Source organism: Xiphias gladius, chromosome 15 (assembly GCF_016859285.1).
Source record: "Xiphias gladius isolate SHS-SW01 ecotype Sanya breed wild chromosome 15, ASM1685928v1, whole genome shotgun sequence".
NCBI lineage: Eukaryota > Metazoa > Chordata > Actinopteri > Istiophoriformes > Xiphiidae > Xiphias > Xiphias gladius.
This window is the reverse complement of record NC_053414.1, coordinates 33025873-33051875: the sequence shown is the minus strand read 5'-3', so window position 1 is coordinate 33051875 and position 26003 is coordinate 33025873. Positions and strand designations below refer to the sequence as shown.

The following is a 26003-nucleotide window of genomic DNA, read 5'->3' as shown; positions in this document are numbered from 1 at the left end:
GAGGAAACTAAAAACAACTCAACAGGTTGACAGAGAGTCATAGCTCTACTGATCCGTGTATTCAGTAGAAATGACTTCATGAGCTTCTAACTATTACAGACTAAATCCACCACGTCCTACCCTCAACTAGCACTGATTCCTTAAACACAGGCACCTTAGAAACAGCTGTAAAACCTGATCTATATTTAGACAGTTTTTGTCCCATCGACCTTCAACAATGTCTTCATCTAAACCATCAACCTGTCTCTTACACCCCATTCCAACTAGGCTGCTTAAGGAAGTTTTACCCTTAGTTAGCACCTCTTTACTAGATATAATCAATATGTCTTTATTAACAGGCTATGTACCACAGTCCTTCAAATCACCTGTAATTAAGTCAACTCTTTAAAAAGCCTACTCTTGATCCAGATGTTTTAGCCAACTATAGACCTACATCAAACCCTCCCTTTCTCTCTAAGATCCTTGAGAAAGCTGTCACCAGCCAGTTGTGTGACTTTCGACATAATAAAGGTTTTATTTAAAGATTTTCAGTCAGGATTTAGAATACATCATAGCACAGAGGCAGCACTGGTGAAAGTTATAAATAACCTTGTAATTGACCTATCACTATGCCCCGCCTCTTTCTTGTTAGCCACTGCTAGTCCGTTGAGCTGTCGGAGCTAGCATGGCACCCATACTGTCACTAACTGCACTCCCTGAGGAAATGTTAACTAATTTTTGGAAAAACGAAAAAGCTATTTCAGAGAGAAGCCGACAGAAAGGTCTACAGTATGTGTTTGAGGGATGTATCCAGGATGTCAAGCTGACTTAGCAACAAAAAAAGATAACGATAGAACCTAAATCCTACAGATCACAATGTAAAAGCAAATCACATCACCTGGCAATTGAGACAGAAGACTATGAAATTAAGGAGCAACACTGTTCCTGTAAAGCACAGTAGGTTCACTGTTAAAATCATTAAAAAGTAAAAGCAGCATGTGTATACATTCAGTATACCTTCAGTACCTAGTGTAATATAGATGTGCTAGTTAATGATTGATGTGCTTTACTCTGCTAAAGTTAGCTCCTCAGGGTTTTGTGCCCATCTGATCAGACTTACTTATATTGCTATCACTGCTACACGTGCCCCAGGCACCACGTTTAACTGTGACTGGCTCAAAATCCACAAAACCCGCTTGAAAATTACGAAAATCTGCAACGATTGCATGAGATTCTATAGAGCACAACCGTATAGTTGTCTGACCCTGGTCGGAGCTGGTCGATGTTACGCTATGATTGGCCGGTCTGCATTTGATGGGCAAGACTTGGCGAAGGGTCAATTGCATCGGCCAAAGGACTTACTTTCTTGTCTTGTTTGATCTCATTGCTGTATTTGACTCCATTGACCATCATAGCCTATTAAAGAGACTGGAACATTTAATTGGCATTAAAAGAACCACACTAATATGCTTTAAATCCTATTTATCAGATCGACTTCAGTTTGTACATGTTAACGATGAATCCGTATTCTCATAAGTTAGTAATGGAATCCCACAAGGTTCTGTCCTCGGACCAGTTCTATTCACCTCATATATGCTTCCTTTAGGCAATATTATTAGGAAACACTGCACTTATATATAACTTTTCTAGTCTTATCCACCACTCAAAGCGCTTTACACTACAAGTAAAGTATGTGCCAATATGCATGTTTATTTTACAGGTTTACTAAGGTTGATTTACATTGATAAACTTTGAAATTATTTGTGAACATCCCTTTACAAGCTCAAAATCTTATTGAGTCTAATTTGAGCCCCATAAAGTACCTTTACATGATTCCTGGCGCCATGTCAGGGATAATTAATAATTATTAATAATTAATGAAGTTAGCGTTGCTCAGCCACATCAGTAAATGAGCACGGCAGCTCTCTCACTTTGGAGAAGCACATATCAATCCCGCTGCAGTGTGGTGGCTACAGGTATTTAATAGCCTAAACTAAGCAGAAAGAATCCTACAAACAGCTGTAAGCAACAAACATCAGTGGCTCTTTTTTTGACCCTCTGAAGTTTTGGCATAACCTGGAATACATGCAGTGGCTACAGGAGAAAATATCGGTGAGTCTCATCAGCCTAACACTTTACAGTCTCTGACTTTAAAACTGTATTTTTATGGAAACTGTAGAGCAAAGTGAATGAGGCAAAATTCAACAAGATCAAACGTATACTGAGATTTGGGAGTGGTGTACGTGTGCGCGCGCGCGCCGGCCCACCTCCGTCAACTAAAGCAAAGCGAATTGACACGTTCGGTTTACTACTCTCTAACATAGTATACTTTATTGCAGTTAAAAGCTAAAGTTGGACTTTTATTGTCATGGCTGTGATTGGATTGTTCGCGTCTTCGCAAAGGAATCGGAGTTTGTCCTCGGAGGCATAGATCCGAGTTAAAACCTTATAGTAGTTAGCGCGGGAGATTTCCTCCTGCTTCGTGATGACGTGGTGTCGCGGGGTGTGTCTCAGTTTTCTACCGAGGGTGCCTTTCGCATTCAGAAAGCAACCACAGTCCCGAGAGAACCTGAAAAACTTCCAGCATTTGGCAAACTATGGAAGGAATTCAGCAGCCGAGCCTTGGTCATCCAAACGGGTAACTAGTTTTAACTTTTTGTCAACATTCGACATGAGGGACACACATCCGCCGAGAGGACGTAAAGATAGGCCATGAGACAGACAACACACGCTGGTGGAGTTTTGTCTGTCCACATGTTGGTTTTCCCCAGCGTTTGATAAGTTGCCTCGTCAATTTTCCATTCAGTATATTCGGTTCTCAGATTGAAAACACTAGACTGCGTGAATCGGTGCCATTTTTCACCCTGTCACCCTGTTTGTTAAATGTAATCCTTAAGTTATAAGGACAAGTGTTCTCTCGTGCTCAGACCCTTTATACCTGGGGCCCGTTTTAGAAAGCAGCTTTAACAAACTGAGGCTCTGAGTTGACTAACCCTGAGATGTGAAACGCAGACTTCAGAACAGCCGACCGGAGTTAGTTCAATCAATAATGAGTGTGTTCACTCTTGAGTTAAGCGCATGCCTGGTGAATGTAGAGTAAAGAGCAGAGCTTCCATATTAATCGTGGCAGTGCAAATTTATTTTTAAAAACACAGTAGCAGCAGAGAGAAAACAGTCAATAAGTTAACACTTTTACATTTGATTCAGCCTAGTGCAATAGACCACATCATTTAGCAGACTTTATTTACTCAATGGATTGTGAAGTGCTGAAATCCAACTGTTTAGATTTTAGATTTAGATTTTAAAATATATATATTCAGCTGTAACCTTATGGGGACAAGGCCCAGGTGGCAGCAGCAGATGAAATAAGACAGACGTTTATAGATTTATGATTGAAAAAGCATCTAGGTTAAAACTGAGTGTACATTTTCAGATGGGTATGTTACATTTAAAAATAACAACTATATATGAACATGTAGTACATTTAAATACAGTAACTGAAATGATGTTAAATCACGTTCAGAGTATAAGCAGGCTATACTCAAAAATTTATTTTTAAATGTTACTCTTCGCTACTCGCTCAGAAATATTACATAATCTACAGTGTGGTATAACTATGGTAACAATTTTCCATCAGCTTGACCAATCACACCATGACAAATGATTATCCATTAATCAATGTCTTATGTGTCTAAAGTTTCACACAGGGTTGTTTTTTTTGTTTTTTTTTTTTTTTTTTGCAGTGATTAATTCACAGTACATGTTTCCGTGCAGGGGAACTAATTGACAACCTGACAGTTTACTTTAGTAAAGATAGAGCTTGGGTAACAAACTAATGTCCATTCGGTATTTTAATCTTGTCCCAATATAGACTTCTACAAATTAACACGCTCCAATATGTGCTTTGATATGGACTGTATGAATGAGGAAATGAAGCACGGTGTGACAGAAAGCTCCTTCAGGCTTGGGAGGAGGGAAGGAGACACAGAGAAACTCAGAATTAGTTGAAAAACCCGGCCAGAGAACAGGTATGGTTCACAGAGGAAGTTACCCGCTTTCCCGAACATGGCCCTGATTCTACCTAAAGCTAGCTTGTTAAATTGCACAAGTGTGTGTTGTTTTTGTGTGTAAATGAGATTTATGTCATGCAAGGTAATGCAAGTTCAATTCAAATGTAGTAATCTGAATAGGTGTGTAAACAGAGGGAATTACTGCTCAGAAATGAGCTGGGATTTCAGTAAATATAAGCCTCTTAACTCAAAAGTTGATTTCTTCACAAAACATTTACCTCCTCTCTTTTTTTGTGTTTATCTCTAGTGGCGTAACCAGGAAGAGAGAAGACTACCTGGAATGGCCAGACTATTTTATGGCTGTAGCCTTTCTGTCAGCCCAAAGGAGCAAAGACCCAAGCTCACAGGTGTGTGTGTTTACATTTAGCAGGGCAGTAACAATTAGATACTTTACAATGATGTAAAGTATCTCATTGATTTTGAACAAAACATTTTTGTTAATAAATCCCAGAAGGCATCCTGACCAACTGTTAGGCAACAGACAACTTGAATAGGGTACTTTAAGTAGGCATAGGTCCTGAGGCAAGGGGGCTGGTGTACCTTTCTGTCAAGTCCCCATTCATGCTGTCAAGTGAGAAGTTTTTCTAGGCCTCATTCCTGTACAGGAATTGTGGTTCTGCCGTATATATCCTAATCGGGATTCACATTCAAATCCCATAATTTACACTTCCATAGTGGCATGATTGGAAGAAGTTTTGAAAACATTCAGTAGGTAAGGTGTGCAGCAGTAAGGGGAGAGGCAAGGCCTATAAGCTCTCAAAATGGTCATTATTGGCAGTAGATAAAAATGGGAAAATGCTGTTAGAGCAAACGTAGCTTCTAAATCTTGAAACAAACAGACCAGCACTTTCAGTATACAGCATATAGGCCTAGTACAGTGGCATGAAAAAGTTTGGGTACCCCTGGTCAAAATTTCTGTTACTGGGAATAGTTGAGTAAGAGATGAACTGATTTACAAAAGGCATAAAGTTAAAGATAACACATTTCTGAATATTTTAAGCAAGATTACTTTTTACTTATTTCCATCTTTTAAAGTTTCAAAATAACAAAAAAGGAAAGGGGCTTGAAACAAAGGTTGGGCACCCTGCATGGTCAGTACTTAGTAACACCTCCTTTGACAAGTATCACAGCTTGTAAAGGCTTTTTGTAGCAGCTAAGTCTTTCAGCTCTTGTTTGGGGGATGTTCACCCATTCTTCCTTTCAAAAGGCTTCAGGTTCTGTGAGATTCTTGGGCCGTCTTGCATGCACTGCTCTTTTGAGGTCTATCCATGGATGATTTGTCAGGGCCACGGTAAAATCTTCAGCTTGCACCTCTTGAGGTAGTCCATTATGGACTTTAGGATCCTTATCCCTTTGTAGAAGCCATCATCAGCTTTTTTACAAACGTTATGATGTTTGCTCTCAGAATTTGCTGGTATTTAATTGAATCCATTTTTGCCACTGGCTGCAACACAAGCCCAAAGCACGATCAATCCATCCCCCTGCTCTACAGTTGGAGAAGTGTTGTTTTCATGAAATTCTGCACCTTTTTTCTCAAAACTTAACTGCTTATTGCAGCCAAAAAGTTCTATTTTAACTTCATCAGTCCACAGGACTTGTTTCCAAATTGCATCAGGCTTGTTTAGATGTTCCTTTGCAAACTTGTGACGCTGAATTTTGTAGTGAGGACACAGGAAAGGTCGTCTTCTGATGACTCTTCCATGAAAGTCATATTTGTTCAGGTGTTGCTGTGCAGTAGAACAGTGCACCACCGCTCCAGAGTCTGGTAAATCTTTCTGGAGGTCTTTTGCAGTCAAACAGAGGTTTTGATTTGCCTTTCTAGCAATCCTACGAGCAGTTCTCCCAGAAAATTTTCTTCGTCTTCCCGACCTCAAATTGACCTTCGTCTTTCCTGTTAACTGCCATTTCTTAATTACATTAGGGACTGAGGAAACAGCCACCAGAAAACGCTCTGCTATCTTCCTATAGCCTTCTCCCGCTTTGTGGGAATCAATTATTTAAATTTTCAGAGTGCTAGGCAGCTGCTTAGAGGAGCCCATGGCTGCTGATTGTTGGAACAAGGTTTGAGGAATCAGAGTATTTATAAAGCTTTGAAATTTGCATCACCTGGCCTTTCCTTACCAGGACTGTGAACAAGCCATAGCCCTAACAAACTAATTAAGGTCTGAGACTCTGGTAAAAGTAATCTGTCAGTTCAAATCTCTTGGGGTACCCAAACATTTGTACAATGCTCCTTTCCTTTTTTTTTCACTCTTAAATTGTACAAAACAAAAATATTACACGAATCTTGCTTAAAATGTTGAATAGAATGTTCCAACTTATAACTTTATGCCTTTTGGAGATCTGGTCATCTTTTACTTACTAAACTGTTCACAGTAACAGAAATTTTGGCCAATGGTGCCCAAACTTTCTCATGCCCCTGTATGTGTATGTGTATGTGTAGAAAAGCATAAAACAAGTAGAATTTAAAGGGACCTTATTAATATCAAAGCAATTAGAGTATATGAGATACTACTGAAAGTAGTGGACTGTTGCTTCAATCTTGGCTTATTTCATGATACACTGGACTGTTTGATTATTTATTCATTTATTTAAAAAAAAAAAAAAAAAAATACACCTAAAAAAGACTGTTGAACCTCTCGCCCTCTCTGCAGGTTGGGGCGTGTATAGTGAACCAGGAGAATAAAATAGTTGGCATTGGTTACAATGGTATGCCCAATGGCTGTGATGATGACCTACTACCGTGGTCCCGTTCTGCTGATGACCAGCTTGACACTAAATACCCTTACGGTGAGATTGCATATGCACATGCACTCTTTTAATTTTTTGTTATAATTGTGGACATATTCTTGAATCAAACCGTTTGGGGAAAAAAATGTGCATATACAACGAAATCACAGAGTGCTCCTGGTTCCATCTACCACAGCACAACTCCATAGTATTCATCTGGTTTTCTAGAATTAACATACTTCAATTTTAAAGGCATTTATGTGTGCAGCAAAGACTGTAATTTGTTAGTTATCCATACCATACTGCTGATTTCTCTTCATGTCTTAAGTGCTAAACGTCCAGTAGAGGGTGGTACAGGATAATTAATGAATCTTAAAATCTTTCTCCATTGATAACATGCTTTCACAGTCTACTTTATCTCTCTGTCAGTTTCTCTTTTTTCTTTCATTCTTCCCTTATCTCTCTGTGCTTAATTTCAGGTGTGATAGAGGTCAAATAAGTAATCTACATCTTTCTCCACTCATAAAGAGCTCTTTCTCCCCATTTGTCTTTCTCCTTGTTTTGATTATACTTTTTTACTGTCATTTAGTGAACTGAAAATTCCATAGAAAATTCAATGTATTGACAAAATATTTCTACATAATAACTGGCACTTAAAAAAGACAAAAACATTGAAAGCCCTTAATGGTGACTCAGTGTTTTTAAAACCCCTAATGTTAAAGTGAACTAAACAAGCAATTTACTGCTGATTTTGTTTTTTTTTCCTGAGCCTCACTTCTAGTGTGGGGCAGTACTACTCTACTGCATAGTACATGTTGTATAAAGCCTTTTATGACTCCTTTTTGTTGTTGATCCTTTGTGACAGTGTTATAGGAGTGCAACACTAACAACACTTTTTTTTTAATTGCAACTGGCCAATTACATTTTTTTTTTTTTTTTTATATACAAGTAGAAATTGTGGCCTGATGGCAATACTTGAGGACAGCTGAGTTTGCAAAATGGAAAGGGTTCATCCTCTTGGAGCATGAATCTTCTCAAGACAACTTCAGGGTAATCTTGCCATTAGATTTTCATATCACTCCTTGGTAAACATTACGTTAGAATTTATCCAGACAATTCATCCACTGGAGACAATTAATATCATCAGCAAAATCCATGGAAATCTGGCTATTAGCTTTCAAAACTAAAAGCAAGTATAGGATGAAGGGACGGACAGACTAAATTGACCAAGTGGTCTTTAGACTGAGGCCCAATACAATGAAGGTAAATGGAATTTTGTTTGTGGTACTCAAAGCCTTGTTTGCAATCCAACCTAATTAAACTTAAACACGAAGTGTCTTGTATTGACCAGGGACAATTTCAATACTCTGTCCCACAGTGTGCCATGCAGAGCTGAATGCCATTATGAACAAGAATAGTGCTGATGTGAAAGGCTGTACCATGTATGTGGCTTTGTTCCCCTGCAACGAGTGTGCCAAGCTCATCATCCAGGCAGGTGGGTATTACCAACACACACTTTTTAACTCCAGTCAGTTGTAAATATCAGTAGACTGATACTGAATTTTTTTTTTTTTTTTTTTTTTTTTTTTTCAGGTCAGTAAGGATATTTTATATTATTGATAATGATATTTTATATTATTTATAAATAATTATAATGATATAAAAAATATGTTTTTTATTTGCACATATATTTCAAGACATTGATTTCATGATGTGTAATGAAAACTCCCAATCCCATGTAGAACATTTTTGTATGAGAAAGGAGTTTGCATATTTCTGCATTTGAAAGGAGGCCTTATCCAATAAAGGCCTCAAAACCATATCAGACTCTGCAACTCTGAATCATATGCAAACAGAGTGAATGTATACAACAAACATGCAAATAATGTCTTTATGAGTATTGGAAGTTACATTTATCATCAGACTCACCTGCACTCTTGACTGACATAACGTAAATAAACTTTTTCAGTGTATCGATCCTGCTGCAGCCGTCATTTGTTTTCAAACTTGGGTATTTTACACTCTATTTGAATGATGATTAAATAAGAAATTTAGTATCATTTCTATCCTCAGTAACCAGGACAGTGATTGCAGAAAGGCAAGTTGCTTTTGAGATTTTCTGTGCTGTAAGCAATAACAAACAAAATTCAACTCACCTTCATTGTATATGGGGGTCAACACAAATATTATTGTTTAGGTATTAGTGAGACAATGATATACAATCCAGGAAGTCCAATTTGAGTTATAGACCCATGAGTGAAGGCTTATCAGATGCCAAAACACAACATTTTTTAATACTCACAGACAGGATTTTACAACTCTAAAAAGTCATAAAAAAGTTGTAAAAGGTGCGTCATCTGGCGCCTTGCCAGATGATGCACCTTTTTTTTTGCCAGGGCACTCTGTGTTGGCACCCAGGCTGCTGTTTCATATATAGCTTAAAGGCCTCGAAAATTTGGCTTCAAATTGTTTGCATTTCTCTACAATCTCGCTGTATAATATCTGTTTATTAAGTTATTAAATTGAACTGTCAAAAACTCAGCTAACCAGCTTCATCTGAACTGTGTAGGTGTAACCAAACCTGTTCCAACTTCAGTAGAAAACCATGTTCTTGTAGGTTCTCATTAGTCGTAGTAAGAAGCTGATTGAGAAAATAAATCTTTAGGGCCATTATATCAGTCTGAATGTGTGCTTACAAAAGCAGAGTATTTTGAGAGAGAGAGAGAGAGAGAGATACTGCGGGCCCTGTTTTAAGATAACCAGGTGTGAAAAGCATGCTTTTGCAGTTTTGGTGACCACAGGCTTTGGTGCAAACCAGGAACAACTACAGCTTGGGAGGAGAGGCTGAATAAATTAGTAGTAGCAGTACTACAGAATCAGCATTTGAAGTCGGGGCAAGCTTCAGTAATGACCATCACATGAGCTCTTTTCATTTCCTTTAAAGACAGCATGGATGAAATGGGGGAAACAGACTGAGTTCTCTGTGAGAGAAAAAAGGTTAATCTCCATGAAGCCCTTGAAAATTCAAAATAAAAAATACACATCCCAAATATTAATATACATGTATGTATATAATACATGGTAGAATGAACAGTGTGATTTATATTATTTCCCCAGCTGCTGGAACATTAGCGTGGCAGGTTATGGTTGTGCAAACCATGAATAAAGGCTAATACATTTAAACTTAGTGGTTCTGGCCGGCATTTACTGAAATATCTTCCTCTGAGCCAAACATTTGGATGGCTGGACGAACAGATGTTGCCTTATAGGGGAAAAACAGGGTAAAAATAACAGTGAAATCAGCTCTTCTGCTTTTACGTCTTCTCTCTCTTCCTGCTTTTAATAGTCTTGCACTAAGAAGACAAATAACGGTCTTTATTTTACACTCTTGCCTTCTGCCTCCCTTATTTATCCCTCCCTCTGTCCAGGTATTAAGGAAGTGGTCTATCTGTCTGACAAGTACCATGACACGCCGCAGATGACCGCTTCCAGAAGGCTGCTCAGCATGGCAGGTGTACAGTTCAGGTGAGTAGTTCAAGTTTTCTCTGGCACACAAAGAAAAAAGTGGTGCTTTCTTGCCTTAAAGCAAAATTTCACCCTGATTCTCAAGCACTGTTATTTTGTGATAGTGTTGTAAATAAATTCTTTTGTTGCATCAGATTCTTTCATCCTCTGTGTACAACTTGATAGTTATTTACTTAATTTCTCAGAATCCTTTTAAAAGTTGAGGAGAATTTACATGAGTTTGATCTCGGTGTGAGTGTTACAAGATTGTATGGAGTTGAATTAAGTGTACAATTTTATTTACTTTGGATCTAACCTTACCTATATTGGTCTTGTAGAGCCAGGAGGAGTATTTCCTCTCTGAGAGCCAAGATGGGTCAAAGCCTGTCCTCCTATGCTTGTCAGGGGATGCAGCTGTATAAGCAGGAGAGCTGCTTGTGCTCTGGCCAGGACTAGCTTCCCTGCCATCAGCAGCAGAGTTGCCGGATTGCTTGTGTTTTAAAAACGCTGACATTTTGGTCTGCCTTTCAAACATTTGGCTTGACGTCTGTCCATCTTTGGTTTTAGAGGGATTTATAGCACTTGTTGGAGAGCTTTTATTGCACTTAACGAGTTGTCAAGCTGTCTTTCCTGTACTCGCTCCGCTCTGTGTTTGTGAGGAGGGGCAAGACACACTCACAGTGAAACAGAGAGGAGAGAAACACAACTGTAAATGACAACAAAACACAGTAGAGGAAAGGATTTTCATCCAAGTGCTAAAAACTATCCTTATATTTATAATTACTTTTGAACCTCTGAAAATGAGTGACATATGTATAAAAATGGCTGTAATTCCTAAACAATTAATGTGAAATTTTAGTTAAACCCCTTTAGTTAATGCTGAAAGTCTAAACTTCAATCACATCCAATTGGAACAGAGGCAAAATTCAAAAAAATAATGTCACTGTCCAAATACTTGCGTACGTAACTATATATTGTGCAATAGCAGTGTTCGCATACATATAGTGATGGTGACACCTAGGATTCATGATAAAAACTGTCTTTTGATATAGTCGGTAGGCGAATTATATTTTTAATTTTAGTGGATTCACTATGAGAAGCAAAGGCCAGCATCCCCTGTGCTCACAATGGTCGTAAATTAGGGTTCAATTGCAAAATAGTTCTTAAAATCTCTCTTTGTAAGCACAAGTTTGGTATATTTCTCATATTCATTAAACAGTTTTTAGGCAGTTTACAATATGAATCACCTGTAATGTCAGACTGTAATTAGCCAAAGTATTGCCATACCCGTGTCCAGCAGACAGAGCAACAGTAGCTTTTATTTGAAGTCGTGTTTCTGTCCACCTGACGAATACTAGTCCAACAGTAACTCTCCTTTTAGCTCTGTTTTTGTCACTAACAGCTTCTGAAAAAAAGTATCTGGCCCTTCAGCTGCTAAATGCTCCACTTTCTTCACTAGCTAGTTGCAAAATTTCTATGTGCTATGTTCCAGGTTGCCTACAGTGGGTTTTTAGAGCTTTTTTCTGAAAACGACTGCCTGCTAAAAGCTAAGCTGATGAGTGAACCAACAGTTGCGAGCTGTTGATCCTAAGGGGATGTTGATGAGGGGGGATAATTTCAGCCTATAGAGGTCAGTACCACAATGCTTTTCCTACATACAGATTTTAGTGTGGATTAAAACGTGTATGTCAAAGAGTTACCTGGACCTAGCTGTGAACTGAACGGAGAGGTTTTTGGCAGGTCAGAATCTACACCCTTGTGTTTTTTGGTTGTCTGGGGCCTGGATTTTTGTCAGGGACATGGTGTATGTACCCACTAATAATCTGCTGAGGGACACCTGGTCATAGAGAGAGAAGCTATTAGATGCTGGGACAAGTTGAAAAAACAATGACACACCTATATTTTTTTTTAAACTCACTTAAGCAGGTTGTGAAACTGTTTTTTTTTTTTATTCCTCCTCTTGGTCTTTTTCCCTTTCTTTCTCTCTCACACACACACACACACACACACACACACACACACACACACACACACACACACACTATTTTCTAATGACAACTTGTCCATACCTTGTGAAAATTTATAAGGGGACAGATGAAAGTATGACTTCAAAAAACAATGAAAAGGTGACTTTCATCCACATGCATGTTTCTATTTGGTGTTTTCTATGTGTGTCCTTATATCTGTGCATTCCTGACTATCGCATGTGTTTTTTTTTCCTCTTTGTGTTTTGGCAGGCTGTTCAAGCCCAGGAAGAGTGAGATTGTCATTGATTTTAATTCCATTAACCACACTTGAATGCTGAACAGCGCAACCAAGTGAAAATGCAAACGACTCACCTTGGGGAGCCACTGAATGAGGCAGCGAGCAGAGGAAGACTGATGAAATTGAAAGGGACTTTGATGCTTCTTTTCTGTATGTCTTCTTGCCCCCTGCTTTGTCCAAAGGAAAACTCAAGGATACCTTGACTTTGGCGTCTTTTGATATTTTGATTTAACTGGATATTCGAGATAAGTTCATTCTGAGGCTTTGCTCCTTTTGGCTGACTGTTGCGGGAGGTCCTTCTATGCTGTTTAAGTTTTTTTGAACATGCTATTTTGAGTGTTGTTGTTTTTAAACTTCTCTGTTGTCAATCAGATTTTCATATGGCTGTCTGTACAGGGGAAAACCTGATATCTGTTTTTCTCCTCCATCAAAAAAGGTTCCACATTAATACAGAGGTGTCTTGATATTTAATTTATTTGACTTTTGACTTTTTGGCATTCACCGCCGAAGCCGTCTCTTTTCTATTGAAAACTGGCAGCCTTTTAGCATCTGGGTTAACAGTTGAGGTTTCATGGGGTACAGATTTTGTGTTCTCTATTATTTTATAAGTACACGGTAAAAAATGGCAAAACTTTCTAATCATCCAACCTTGATACAAATTTCACTTTTACCAGGCATGAATTTCATTTTAATGCTGATTGATTGCATGCAACTGAATCTCATATCACTCTGTATATCACTCCCCGCAATTTACAGGTTATTTGCATTAAATTGGCACTGTTTGAAATTAGGGTCATCAACCCTGTTTGTAAAAAGTAGCGTCTGTAAAATGTAACCTTTAATCTACCTTTATTTTCTTTAACCGTTTGTTTAAACAGTTGGTTTCATTGAGATCTACAATGTACTACTACTACTATGTATGACAGTTTTGAGATGCTCTCTGAAAAATTAAATGTGCATCTACTACTTTACTCGCAAGTAAAATTTGAGCACTTTTTGTTATTCAACAAAGATAAGACAATTATTCTTTTTTTGAGAATTTAACAGCTACAGCTTTAATGAGGCTTTGACAGCACATCTATGACTAAGACCTATGGTAGCTGTATTTCGTCATAGATAATAAATAAATTGTTTTTATTAAATTACAAAATTATGACAATTTGCCAGATTAGAGGGATTCATGTAGTTGCTTTGTGAATGCCTTAATTATCCCAACATTAGCACTGTCCTTCTCATCTTTACACACTGAGATGTTACTGTGTGCATATGGGGTTTTCAATATATCCCCATAGAGGATATGGATCTTACTTTTAAAGACCATTTTACAATTGTGTTCTGAAAGTGTTGCTGCCTTCAGTCGGTGAGTCAAAGCTTCTGTGATTGGAATGTGTTATTGTAAAATGTCTTTCTATTTTCAGTTGTAGTTACACAACTATTTGTTTAGCCATGGATTGATTGCAATGCATTCAGGAATGCCTGACTGCAATATGTGATGGGTCAAAAGCGAGAATGTTTAAATCCAAAGAGCCAGCAGATTATCACTAAAAAAGAATTTTTATTTTACATTTCTTTCATTTTTTTTTTCATAAAATGCTTTTAAAAAACATGTTCATTTATTGTATCCCTGATTATACCACATTGTCTTCCAAGACTACCTTCAATTAAGCTGAAAACACTTTCCTTTTGCTGTTGTACTGTCTAATATGCCGTTATAACAAGCATATGAAACCTAATCATTTGTTCATAAACATGTCTGTATTGAAATCATGTATGTACAGTGGCTTCAGAAAGCATTCCCCTTCACTTTTTGCACACTTAATTGTGTTGTAGATTTAGCTTTAAATGGATAAAATTACAATTTTTGCCCATCAAGTTTCACACAATAACCCATAAATACAGTGAAGACATGTTTTTTTTAAAGAAATTTTTGCTAATTTCAATAAAGATCAAAAACCAAAATCTCTTTACAGTTTTTAGACCCTTTATTCAGTACTTTGTAGAACACCCTTTGGCAGCAATTACGGCTTCGATTCTTCTTGGGTTAGTCTCTACAAGCTTTGCACACCTGGATTTTGGCCTGTTTATCTTGTTCTTCATGACAGATCCTCTCAGACTCCGTCAGATTAGATGGGAAGCATCTAAACAGCCTTTCTCTGGTCTCTCCATAGATGTTCTATGGGTTTAAGTTTGGGCTTTTGCTGGGCCTCTCAAGGACAGTCAGCGATTTGACCGGAAGGCACTCCAGCCACTCCACTCGGGAAGCCAGGGCGGCTTGGTGACTGTCCATAATAGGAAGCGTAGCCGTAAGCAGAAGCCCATGGTTCACCACCAACCGGTTCATGTTTCAAACAGATACTCCCCACTCAGCAACACACTCGCTGAGAAACCAACTCTGGTTATTGGCAGCTCTATTTTGAGAAACATGAAGTTAGCGACAGCGGTGACCATACTCAAATGTATTCCTGGGGCCAGAGCAGGCGATGTTTTAACTACACCCTGGACCTCGTTCTGACTTAGGGCATCGAAATTGAACATTTAATAGTCTTTCCACAGAATCATCTTTTATCAGACCATTATTTAATAACTTTTGAATTCCTATTACTGGACTACACACTAATAGGCAAAAATGTCTTTCCTAAATGTCTATCTGATAGTGCTGTAGCTAAATTTAAGGAAGTGATTCCATTAGTACTTAATATACCTCCATGTTACAATATAACAGAGGACTCCTATGCTAACTTTGGTCCCTCCCAAACTGAAAATCTTGTTGATAGTGCTGCAGGCTCAATGAGAATGACACTTGACTCTTAAAAAAGAAGAAAATAAAACAAAGGAGGTTAGCTCCATGGTTTAACTCCCAAACCCGTATGTTAAAGCAAACTGTGAAAACTTGAAAGGATATGGCGTTCTACCAAAATGGAAGAATCCCACTTAGCCTGGCATGACAGTCTTAAAACGTATACGAAGGCCCTCTGTAATGCCAGAGCAGCCTATCACTCATCTCTAATAAAGGAAAATAAGAACAACCCTCAGTTTCTTTTCAGCACTGTAGCCAGGCTGACAGAGTCATAGCTCAACTTATCCATGTATTCCTGTAGCTCTCAGTGGTGACGATTCCATGAGTTGCTTTCATGATAAAATTCTAACTATTAGAGACTAAATCCACCACCTTCTGCCCTAAACTGGCACTGACCTATCTTCAAACAAAGGCACCTTAGAAACAGCTGTGCAACCTGATGAACACTTAGACGGTTTCTCTCCCATCGACCTTTGCCAATGTCTTCATCTAAACCATCAACTTTTCTCCTAGACCCCATCCCAACTAGGCTGCTTAAGGAAGTTTTAACCTTAGTTAGCACCTCTTTGCTAGATATAATCAATATGTCTTTATTAACAGGCTATGTACCGCAGTCCTTTAAAACAGCTGTAATTAAACCTCTTCTTAAAAAGCCTACTCTTGATCCAGATGTTTTAGCCAACTATAAACCCATATCTAACCTACCCTTTCTCTCTTAAGATCCTTGAAAAAGATGTTACTAACCAGTTGTTTGACTTTCGACATAATAAAGGTTTTATTTGAGGATTTTCAGTCAGGATTTAGAGTTCATCATAGCACAGAGACCGCACCGGTGAAAGTTACAAATGACCTTACTGCATCGGACAAAGGACTTGTCTCTGTATTTGTCTTGTTAGACCTAGTTTTAACATGTCAGCATGCTAACATTTAATAATTAATGCAAACCATAGAGTACAGCTGAGGCTGATGGGAATATCAGTTTTGCAGTTATTTGGTCATAAACAATTAATTTGGACAAATTGAAAATTTGACCTGATGAAAAGTACAAGATGAAAAGTCAGAGGATCAGCAAAGTGATTAGTCATCCTGAAACAGACATGAATGTCTGTGCCAAATTTTATGGCAATCCATTCGATAGTTCACTCAAAACCAGATGCCGGCTTTATCAGAATCAGAAAAAACTTTATTGATCCCAACAGGGAGGCAAAATATGAAAATTGTATCACTGTCCCAGTACCTAACTTTATCCTTATTGAAAACCTGGTCAAAAAGGTTCACCTTCCAACACAGCCATGACAACACAGGAGTCACTTAGGGACAACTCTTAGAATGAATCCAATTGAACATCCCAAAGCTTGTTGCGTCATACCTAAGAAACCTCGAGGCTGTAATCAATGCCAGTGGTGCTTCAAATGAGTAAAGGGTCTGAATACTTATGTGAATGTGATATTTCCATTTTTCCTTTTTAATAAATTTGCAAAAAGTTTTAAAATTCAGTTTCATTATGTCATTATGGGGTATTGAGTTTAGATTGATGAGGGAAAAAAAGAATTTCAACGATTTTAGTACACGGCTGCAACATGACAAATTGTGAAAAAAGTGTGAAGGGGTCGGAATACTTTGTGAATGCACTGTACAAATGCAAATGTGCAACCAAACACAACCAAGACAGCGTATGAGAATATCCTAGGTAAGAAGTAATGCCGTAGCCCCATGGCTAACAGTTCAATGTCGGGGCTGCAGAACATTCCTGTATGGTTAAATGACCTGAGTGGCGTGATCTGTTGTTATTAAAAGCAGCAAGCCTGCTGCCTCTTTTCTTCCTGCTCTCGGATTTATTCCTGTGCGCCAAAACCGTCTGAAAGCCATCGATGGTAGTGATGGGAACCAGACCATCTTTCTGTAGCCATGTGTCTGTGAAACACATAACACTAAACTCACAGAAGTCTCTCTGATTGCTCACTAGGGCCACTAGCTCGTCCCTTTTATTGTCCTGCGATCTCACCTTGCTAATGATAATAGAAGGGAGAAACGCTCTTCTCCATCAGTCTGGTCCCAACTCCCTTCCCTCGTCGCTTTAGTTCTTCTCTGCGTCCTCCGTCGGATTTCTGTAGGGACGTCTGTCGTTCTGGTTGCTATGCTGGCACTTTTTTTAAGACTGTAATGGCAGGGGAATCAGTGGATGACTAGAAAATGGGAAAAACAACTTTTTTAAATGTTTACTGAAATGACTGGGAACCAGAAGTGGGTAGATGCCTCACTAAATGGTAAATGGACTGTACCTATATATCGCCTTTCTAGTCTTATTGACCACTCAAAGCGCTTTATACTACTGCCACATTCACCCATTCAAACACACACACATACAGCGCTCTTTTCTATACATACTGTGCTTTCAACACAAACACACTAATCGGGGGCAATTTAGGGCTCAGTATCGTGCCCAAGGACACTTCAACATGCGCACCAGGGGAGCCGGAGATCAAACCACCGACCTTTCAGTTAGTGGACAACCTGCTCTACCACCTGAGCCACAGCCGCCCTCAAGGATCCTGAGATGGCCAGACCTTATTATGAGGTGATCAACAAACTGGTAAATAACTATAAAGAGTCCAGTCTAGACCTGCTCTACATGAAAAGTGCCCTGAGATAACCTCTGTTATGATTTGGCGCTATATAAATAAAATTGAATTGAATTGAACTGAATTGAATACATGCAAGATACATCATTAAACTTAATCTGGGGATGGTCAACAGCAACAAGCAAGATTGGTACATCCTACACCCAATGGTGAGCTATAATGACATAATGAATGGTGTAGCATTTAAATGCTCTCACCAATACTTGGGCCACGACCTCAATGAGTACCTGCTGCTAGGACCAACTCTTGGATAATCACTTATTGGAGTGTTACTAAGATTCTGGGAACATGCTGTGGCCATCAGTGGTGACCCTTCAAGGCATTTACAGAGTCTTGGCAGGCCAGTAAAACCTACTGGGATACTTACTACCTTTGCCATCTGTGCCAAGATACTCATTAAATTCCTCTGAGATATGTTTCGGGATTAGGATGACTCCATGCTACCTGTTCTGCAGTGCCTCAGAACAAGTCTATTGCTCTGTAGCCTATCTGAGAACAGTCAACAGTCATGGTCTCCCTGTCATTCTTTCTTGCCTGCTCCAGGGTTGCACCTTACATGTACTCTCTACGCAAAGGTTAAAACTCCGTGTGGCTGTTACTGGGCCTCAGCTTGAACACTGACTGCACCATCTTGTGGATAGACTCAACACGTTCTGTTACGACTACAGTCATCATCCTGTCTATTTAAGGTGTTTGTTGGAGCATGACTCACAGAGATCAAAGACCTGACTGATGCCCATTCATGGAAATACGTTAACTCAATGAGTAATCTTAAAACAGAATGAGCCAATGTCTACCCTTTCTGCTGAATAACCCAGATGAGTGGCCAATGAAGCTAGTGGCCAATCAGTTGGAAGTTGCCTCAGAGCTCTCTCAAGCTACATTCTGTGGCTTCATCTCTACCAAAACCATCTTAACATCACCAGGAGTGAAGTTTCCTGACTCTAGGACTGAACTCTTGCAGATAACAGTGCAAGAGCTGCATGGGGCAGATAATCCTCAAAACTTCCCATCAGCTAAATATTATGGGGATGCAAACGACTTTGATCTTCAACTGGAAGGGAAAGCTTCCCAGAGGAGCTGCATTTTTTGAAAGCTGGGAAACCAGGGTCACCTTGTCCACAGAACTGGATGGGACCGAATTGCTCATCCACACTGGGGGAAGGTTTTGCCTAGCAGAACACCTCAAGCCTGCCAATATGCACCTAATCGTCCTGGATCCAACTCATACGACTACCATTCTCCTGATCAAAGATTCATAATAATAATCAAATAGGTCACCTAACCTTTTTGATGGCCTAAAGGAGATTTCTCACCCATCAGGGAACACCAGGGGACACATTTCCGAGGAGGGGAAATAAGGAGGAGCTGTATAAAGCTTTCACAGACATGCCTCCAAACCTTCAGCAAGAGTTTGCCAAACAGAAAATTGCCTTCCCCAGCAGCATGACATTTTGTTGTAGTATGGGTGCAAGAGATCTGGTGGGTCATACCTTTGTTGTGTTGCAACCCATCCCAGAGGAAGTCTTTCTAACAACAGTACTTTAAGCGAAAGCAATGCTGAATTCGTTAGACTACGTGTCCAGTGTCACCATTCTCCCTTCTTATTTGGCAGCAGGCCGATTCCCTATCGCAGAGACAGAGCTTGTGAGTCATCGCTGCTGGAGACACAAGCCTGGCAGAAGTGGCAAACTTCCACACCTGCCTTGGCTATGAAAAACTCTGTAGTAGTGATGGTGGACCCTGAACTTCCCAGGGCTCTTTGGCAAATTGGACAGTTTGTTAAAACTCTTCTCAGTCCCAATGGATACATTTGATCTGCAGACATAAAGGTCAAAGATAAAATGTACACTAGAGTAGTTGCTAGGCTAGTTGTACGCTCTTCCCAATGATACTTGAAAGGACAACAGCACTAAAATATCCCTGGAGAGACCTGTAGGAAAGGCCCCAATGTCTGTAGGAAATTAAGAGTAGGCAATGATTACACAAGTGAAAAGTATGGCTGGCTGGATTGATGGCCTGTTAACTCTCTGAGTCCTGATTGGCTGAGTCATGCTCAGACCTTCCTAAGGTTAGTTGGAATGCATGTTGTTGAGAGGAGTCCCACCATTAGATCTGGTCCAGCCCCACTTTTCTCACCCCTCAGTTGGAATCTGATCATATAATCACCTTTCCTGGCCTAATTTCTCAACCCACAAACGACAAGTTCCATAGTGAAGACTGACAAGTCATTTGATTTCTGCTTTCCATGTTGTATCTTCAACTAAGGAATGTGGTTTTTCCTTCGTTCTGGCTCTTGGAGCCATCATTGTAAATCTGTATATGATCTATTTTCTCTTTAAGCCAGCCACTAACTAAAGCTACAGGATCACCCGCATCTTTCTTCTTGATTGTTTCATCCATTAGCTACTGTATATCACTTATCCTTTTAGCTTTTTGGGGGGCTGGAGCCAATCCCAGCTGACATAGGGGTGGGATACACCCTCAACAGGCCACTGGTGTTTCATATGTCACACACCTATAATCAAATTGATTGTTCTATACAGTCCTGGTTGAAACTATTGACACCTCTGAATTTTAAGTACAGAGTTTAGAGTAGCTTCAGAAATAAATACAAATTAACCAATTTTGTATAATCAGAATATTTAAAAAAAAATATCCAAAGTTACTGAGCAATAACAACAAGAAAAAAAAAATGCTTTTCATATAGTAAAATAGAAAATACAGAATTAAAATGTATGCCTGACACAGTTATTGTCTCCCTTTTGATTAATTTAAAATAGTTCATTAAACAAAATGAAAAACAAATAAAACTCACCTGTGCTTAATTTTCAATGTTTACAGGGCCTGAATTAACTAATGAATGATTGTTTTACTGCGTAAAAAGGGGCTGATTGTTTCCAGTTTCTTTTTTACAGTGGCGAAGAAAGAGAGCGGTCTGAAATCATCAGAAATGCTATTATCAAAAAACATTTCTAAAGGCTACAAAGCAATGACCGAAGATCTTGAAATCCCTCTTTCAACACTTTGTAATGTTATCAAGAAGTTTCACAGTCATAAAACTGTTAAGACACGTCCAGGACGTAGTGCTAAGAAGAAAGTCAATGAGAGAAGTCTGCTAAGGTTGATGCGGATTGTGGAAAAAAACATGACAAAAGACATCTAAAGAGCTTCAGGCCGACCTGGAGCAGTCTGGGGTGGTGGTTTCAGCCCGTACCATAAGTCGCATACTAAACCAAGTGGGACTCCATGGTCAAGGGCCAAGGAGGACACCACTATTGAAAGAAAGGCACAAAAAGGCAAGACTAATCATTGCAGTAACTAAGCCACTCCCTTTCTGGGTTAATGTTCTATGGACAGGTGAAACCAAAGAAGAGCTCTTTGGGAATGCAGTGCATCAGTTTGTCTATAGAGGACAGAATGAAGTGAAGTGAAGAATGAAGGGAAAGAACACCCAACCAACAGTAAAACATGGTGGAGGTTCTATCTTGCTGTGGAGCTGCTTTGCTGCATCTGATACTGAAGGCATTGAATGTATCAGAGGAATGATGAAATCAGAAGATTACCAAGGTATTTTAGAGCAAAATGTGTTACCCAGTGTCAGAAAACTAAGTTTGAGGCAATGGTCCTGTTCTTTGAGCAGGACAAACAACCCAAAGCACACATCCAGCAGCAAAAAAGAATGGTTGAAAAGGAAAAGATGGACTGTTTTAAATTGGCCAGCAATGAGTCCTGACCTAAAACCTGTTGAAAACCTTTGGAGAGAGCTGAAATCTACCATTGTAAAAAGGACTCCTGCAAACTTATAAGAGCTTGAACACGTGGCAGTGGAAGATTTGCAGAAACTACAAGCAGACAGGTGCAAGAAGTTTCTAGATTGCTAGAGGAAGCTTTTAGAGATCGTCACTGTTGCCAAAGGTTCTGCAACCAAATATTAATATGATATTGTTTCTGGGGTACATTTTGTATTTGTATTATTTCACTGTTATGCAAGTTTTTTAAATATTTTTTTTGTTCAGAAGCCATGAACATTTTATTCCAATATTTTGAATACACAAAATTGGTTAATTTACATTTATTTCTGAAGATATTCTAAATTCTGTACTTAAAAGTCAGGGGTGCCAATAATTTAAACCAGGAGTGTATATCATCATTAGTGTTTCTCTGTCCAGTCAGATCCTACCAGATGTCATATGATATTAGTGACTTCCTCACATTTTGTAACTATATTCTCTACATGTACCCTCAATGTCATTATTTCCTGAGGCCACATTCCCAGGGATTTGTACATTTTAACCTTTTCAATAGGCTTATTATATAGCCTGAGATCCTGCTGTGATGTTTTCTTTTTGAAACTAAAGATCACATACTTGATTTTGTAACAGAAAATTTTAAATTTCCTCTACTCTTATCCCTGTATTATTCAGTGCCTGCTGCAGTTGCTTATACATTTGAACCAAAATTTGGACATATTTTCCATATGGACCCATCATCAGCAAACATATACCAAAATTGTTTTTCACCTTACTAAAAATATGATTGATAGTCATATTAAACAAAACTGGACTGATTATACTTCTCTGCGGTCCCATTATCCACTTTTTTTTATCACAGGATATAGCCCCTCCTACACTTATTTTAATAGTACAGGTTCTCAAAACATTCTTAATAGACTGCAGCATCCTACCTTGTAGCCCAGGATCATACCAGTTTATCATTAATCCCTCCTCCACAGCATATCACATGCCTTCTCAAAGTCAAAAAATACTCCCACTACTGCTTTTTTTGCTAAATTCTTCCTGATTCGCAGATATCTGGTACCCTAACACATCCCTTCCAGGTGTTGTGTCTCTGTCTTTCTGAATGGCTTTAATTTTGCAAAGAAAAGATGCTATTCAATACTTTTATATTCATATTCATTCATCATGTTCTAATTTGGATTTTTTTATACCTGAACTTCTCCTCCCTCTTCCCTTCTTAGCTTTATTATCAACTGCTTCATGTCCTTCATTTTCTAAAACTGGTACTGCAGGTGCCTGATCACCCCTGTCATTCAATGTGCCATAACTTCCTAATCTCTGTTTTCGGTCCTAAGGTACAGCCTTTTTTCTTTGCGACCTTGACATCACCCTAAGTTTTTATATTCAGTTGCATCACTTTCCAGAGGCCTGTTCCTCAACTGCCTGTAGGCTTTGTCACAAACACATACAGCAAGACTGCATTAATCATTCCACCTTATTACATTTTGACATTTTTGTAGGGTTTGTGTTTTTGGTATGCACTCATCTGTAGTCAAAGTTATCATTTCACAAAATGATACTTTCCATCTATCCACAGCCTCACTATTAACATTTCCAACCTCTGCCAAGTCTTCTCATAGAATTCCTCTCATTTTGCCCTTGACTAAATGAATCTCCTTGGTCTGTTGTCCTGCTCTTTCACTAATGCCCTACCAGGTCTGCTTAAGGTTGGAACATGATCACTTGCAATAGTGTATCTATCCCTTATGTCCCATTCCACTACAAAAGCAAGCTCAGCTGAAGTAAATATTATACCGATGCAGAATTTGCTGCCTTATTGACTTAGAACCATATTGGCCTACCATCATTTTAAACTACAAGTCTGTGTTTTTCTAGAAAATCTTCCAGCACAAGTTCTTTTTAAAAAATGCAAGAAATGCCTCGTTTTTGATTAGAAATTAGTCCTTTAGGCACTGCTGAGCAAGGGTTACTGCCTCCAAGCCCCTGCTGCCTGGTTACAATTATTGTTACTTCTAAGACTTCTGCATATGAAATCTTACTCTCGTCCTTGACCTTCTGTACGAATTCAATTCAATTCAGTTTTATTTATTTAGCGTCAAATCATAACACATCATCTCAAGGCACTTTACAGTTTAAGGTCAAGACCTTACAATATTATAGAAAGAAAACCCAACAGTTCCCACCATGGGCAAGCACTTGGTGACGGTGGAGAGGAAAAACTCCCTTTTAACAGGAACAAACCTTCAAAAGAACTAGCCTTGACCAGTTAAGTTGAATGGAGACAAATGAGGGAGAAAGGAGAAAGAGAGGGGAGAGGGGGAGAGACAAGAGAGAGAGACCAGGAACAGCTGTATATACTGTTGTATACAAGCACTCTCAGACTGGCTGTTGTAACGATAATAACAATAGTGATAATTAAAGGTGTAATAATGTTATTAATAATAACAGCAGCACCGATAGCAGTATCAATAAATAGTAATAACAATAATAAAATAAATAATTATGATGATGAGAATTGAGTAGTAATGGCACCTCCGGATTTGGCAGCTCCATAGTCAGAGATATCTCCAGAACAAGGAGGGGAGAGAGGAGAGAAAGGGGAAAAGCACAAACCTTTCCTCTCTGAAAAGCACAAAAAAGACATAAACATAATGTTGATATAAATGCTTGCATTACTGCATGTGTGAAATATCACTACTGCATGTGTGATACATCTCTCACTCCCCAAGGGGAATGAAAGAGAGAGAGAGAGAAGAGGTGCTCGGTGCGTCATGTGTGGTCCCCCAGCAGTCTACGCCTATAGCAATATAACTAAGGGATGGTTCAGGGCTCACCTGAGCCAGCCCACACTGTAAACTTTATCAAAGAGGAAAGCCCACTCTTAAATGTAGAGAGGGTGTCTGCCTCCCAAACCCAACTGGGAGCTGGTTCCACAGGAGAGGAGCTTGATGGCTTAAGGCTCTGCCTCCCTCTCTACTTTTGGAGACACTATGAACCACAGGTAAGCCTGCATTTTGAGAGTGGGGTGTTCAATTTGGGATAATAGGGTACTGTGAGGTCTCTAAGATAAGATGGAGCTTTGGTCATTAAGGGCTTTGTATGTGTGTGTATGTATAGAAAGCGCTCTATGTATGGAAAAGCGCTGTATGAATGTGTGTGTAAATGGGTGAATGTGGCAGTAGGGTAAACTGCTTTGAGTGGTCAGTAAGACTAGGTAAGTGCTATATAAGTGCAGTCCATTTATCATTTACCATTTGTACATAAAAGAAGGATATTAAATTCTATTCTGGATTTTACAGGGAGCCTGTGCACAGGAGCTAATATGGGAGAAATATGACTGCTTATCCGTAGAGTTATTTGGACATACTGATAAACAGGAATTACAGTAATCCAGTCGAGAGGTACCAAATGCATGGATTAGTTTTTCAGCATCCCTTTGGAGACAGGATGTTTCTAATTTTCTACAATATTGTGCAAGTGGAAGAGGGCTGTCTTAGAGAGCTGTTTTATGTGTGAGCCAAAGGACATGTCCTGGTCAAAAATGACTCAAAGGTTCCTTACAGTAGAATTGGAGGTCAAGGTAATGCCATCCAAAATAACTATATGATTTAATAATGTTTTTCTGAGGTGTTTACGGCCGAGTACATAACCTCAGTTTTGGTCTTAGCACAGAGCCCTGTGGAACTCCATGACTAACTTTTGTGTGCATGGAAGAGTCATTGTTAACATGAACAAACTGGATTCTATCCGACAGATATGACTCAGTTCAGTCTTTGCATATTTTGGGCATCCCCGAAATACAACCAAATGGTTACCCCCACAATTACACTTTTTAATGTCATGATCTCCAACACATTTCGCACATCAATGCTTTCCCTTACACAGTGCCATTCTGTGGCCGAATCTTTCACATTTATAGCACCCTAGCACCTGTCTCATACTCCTTTACTAAGACACGGGATAGACTGACGTAACTTTTTCTCATCTCTTTGGAATGTCAGTAACACAGAAGAGCTTTCTCTCATGATCCTTTCCTGTGCAAGTGGCTGTAGTCACTATTCCTACTTTCAAATGGACTTTTAACTCCTCCCCTGAGATTTCTGATTATACTTTGTAAATAACACCTTTATCACCACTGGCTCTGGATATAAAACTCTCTACACTACGCAAGTGCTTCACTTTCAAAGGCTTTGGTTTTACTGCTCAGCTGGCTTACACAACAACATTTATATTCAATTTGCTGGAGCTTAAGAAT

The 26003-nt window shown here is 39.1% G+C and overlaps 1 protein-coding gene across 1 annotated transcript; it reads left to right on the top strand.

Moving 5' to 3' along the window:
• The first annotated feature begins 2257 nt into the window (after nt 1-2257).
• dctd (dCMP deaminase) lies at nt 2258-13519 on the top strand. The gene is made up of 6 exons (XM_040147042.1): nt 2258-2617; nt 4297-4396; nt 6704-6839; nt 8158-8274; nt 10208-10304; nt 12521-13519. Exons 1-6 carry the CDS (start codon nt 2577-2579, stop codon nt 12579-12581), a joined length of 552 nt encoding a protein of 183 aa, XP_040002976.1. The 5' UTR covers nt 2258-2576; the 3' UTR covers nt 12582-13519.
• Nucleotides 13520-26003: the final 12484 nt, after the last annotated feature.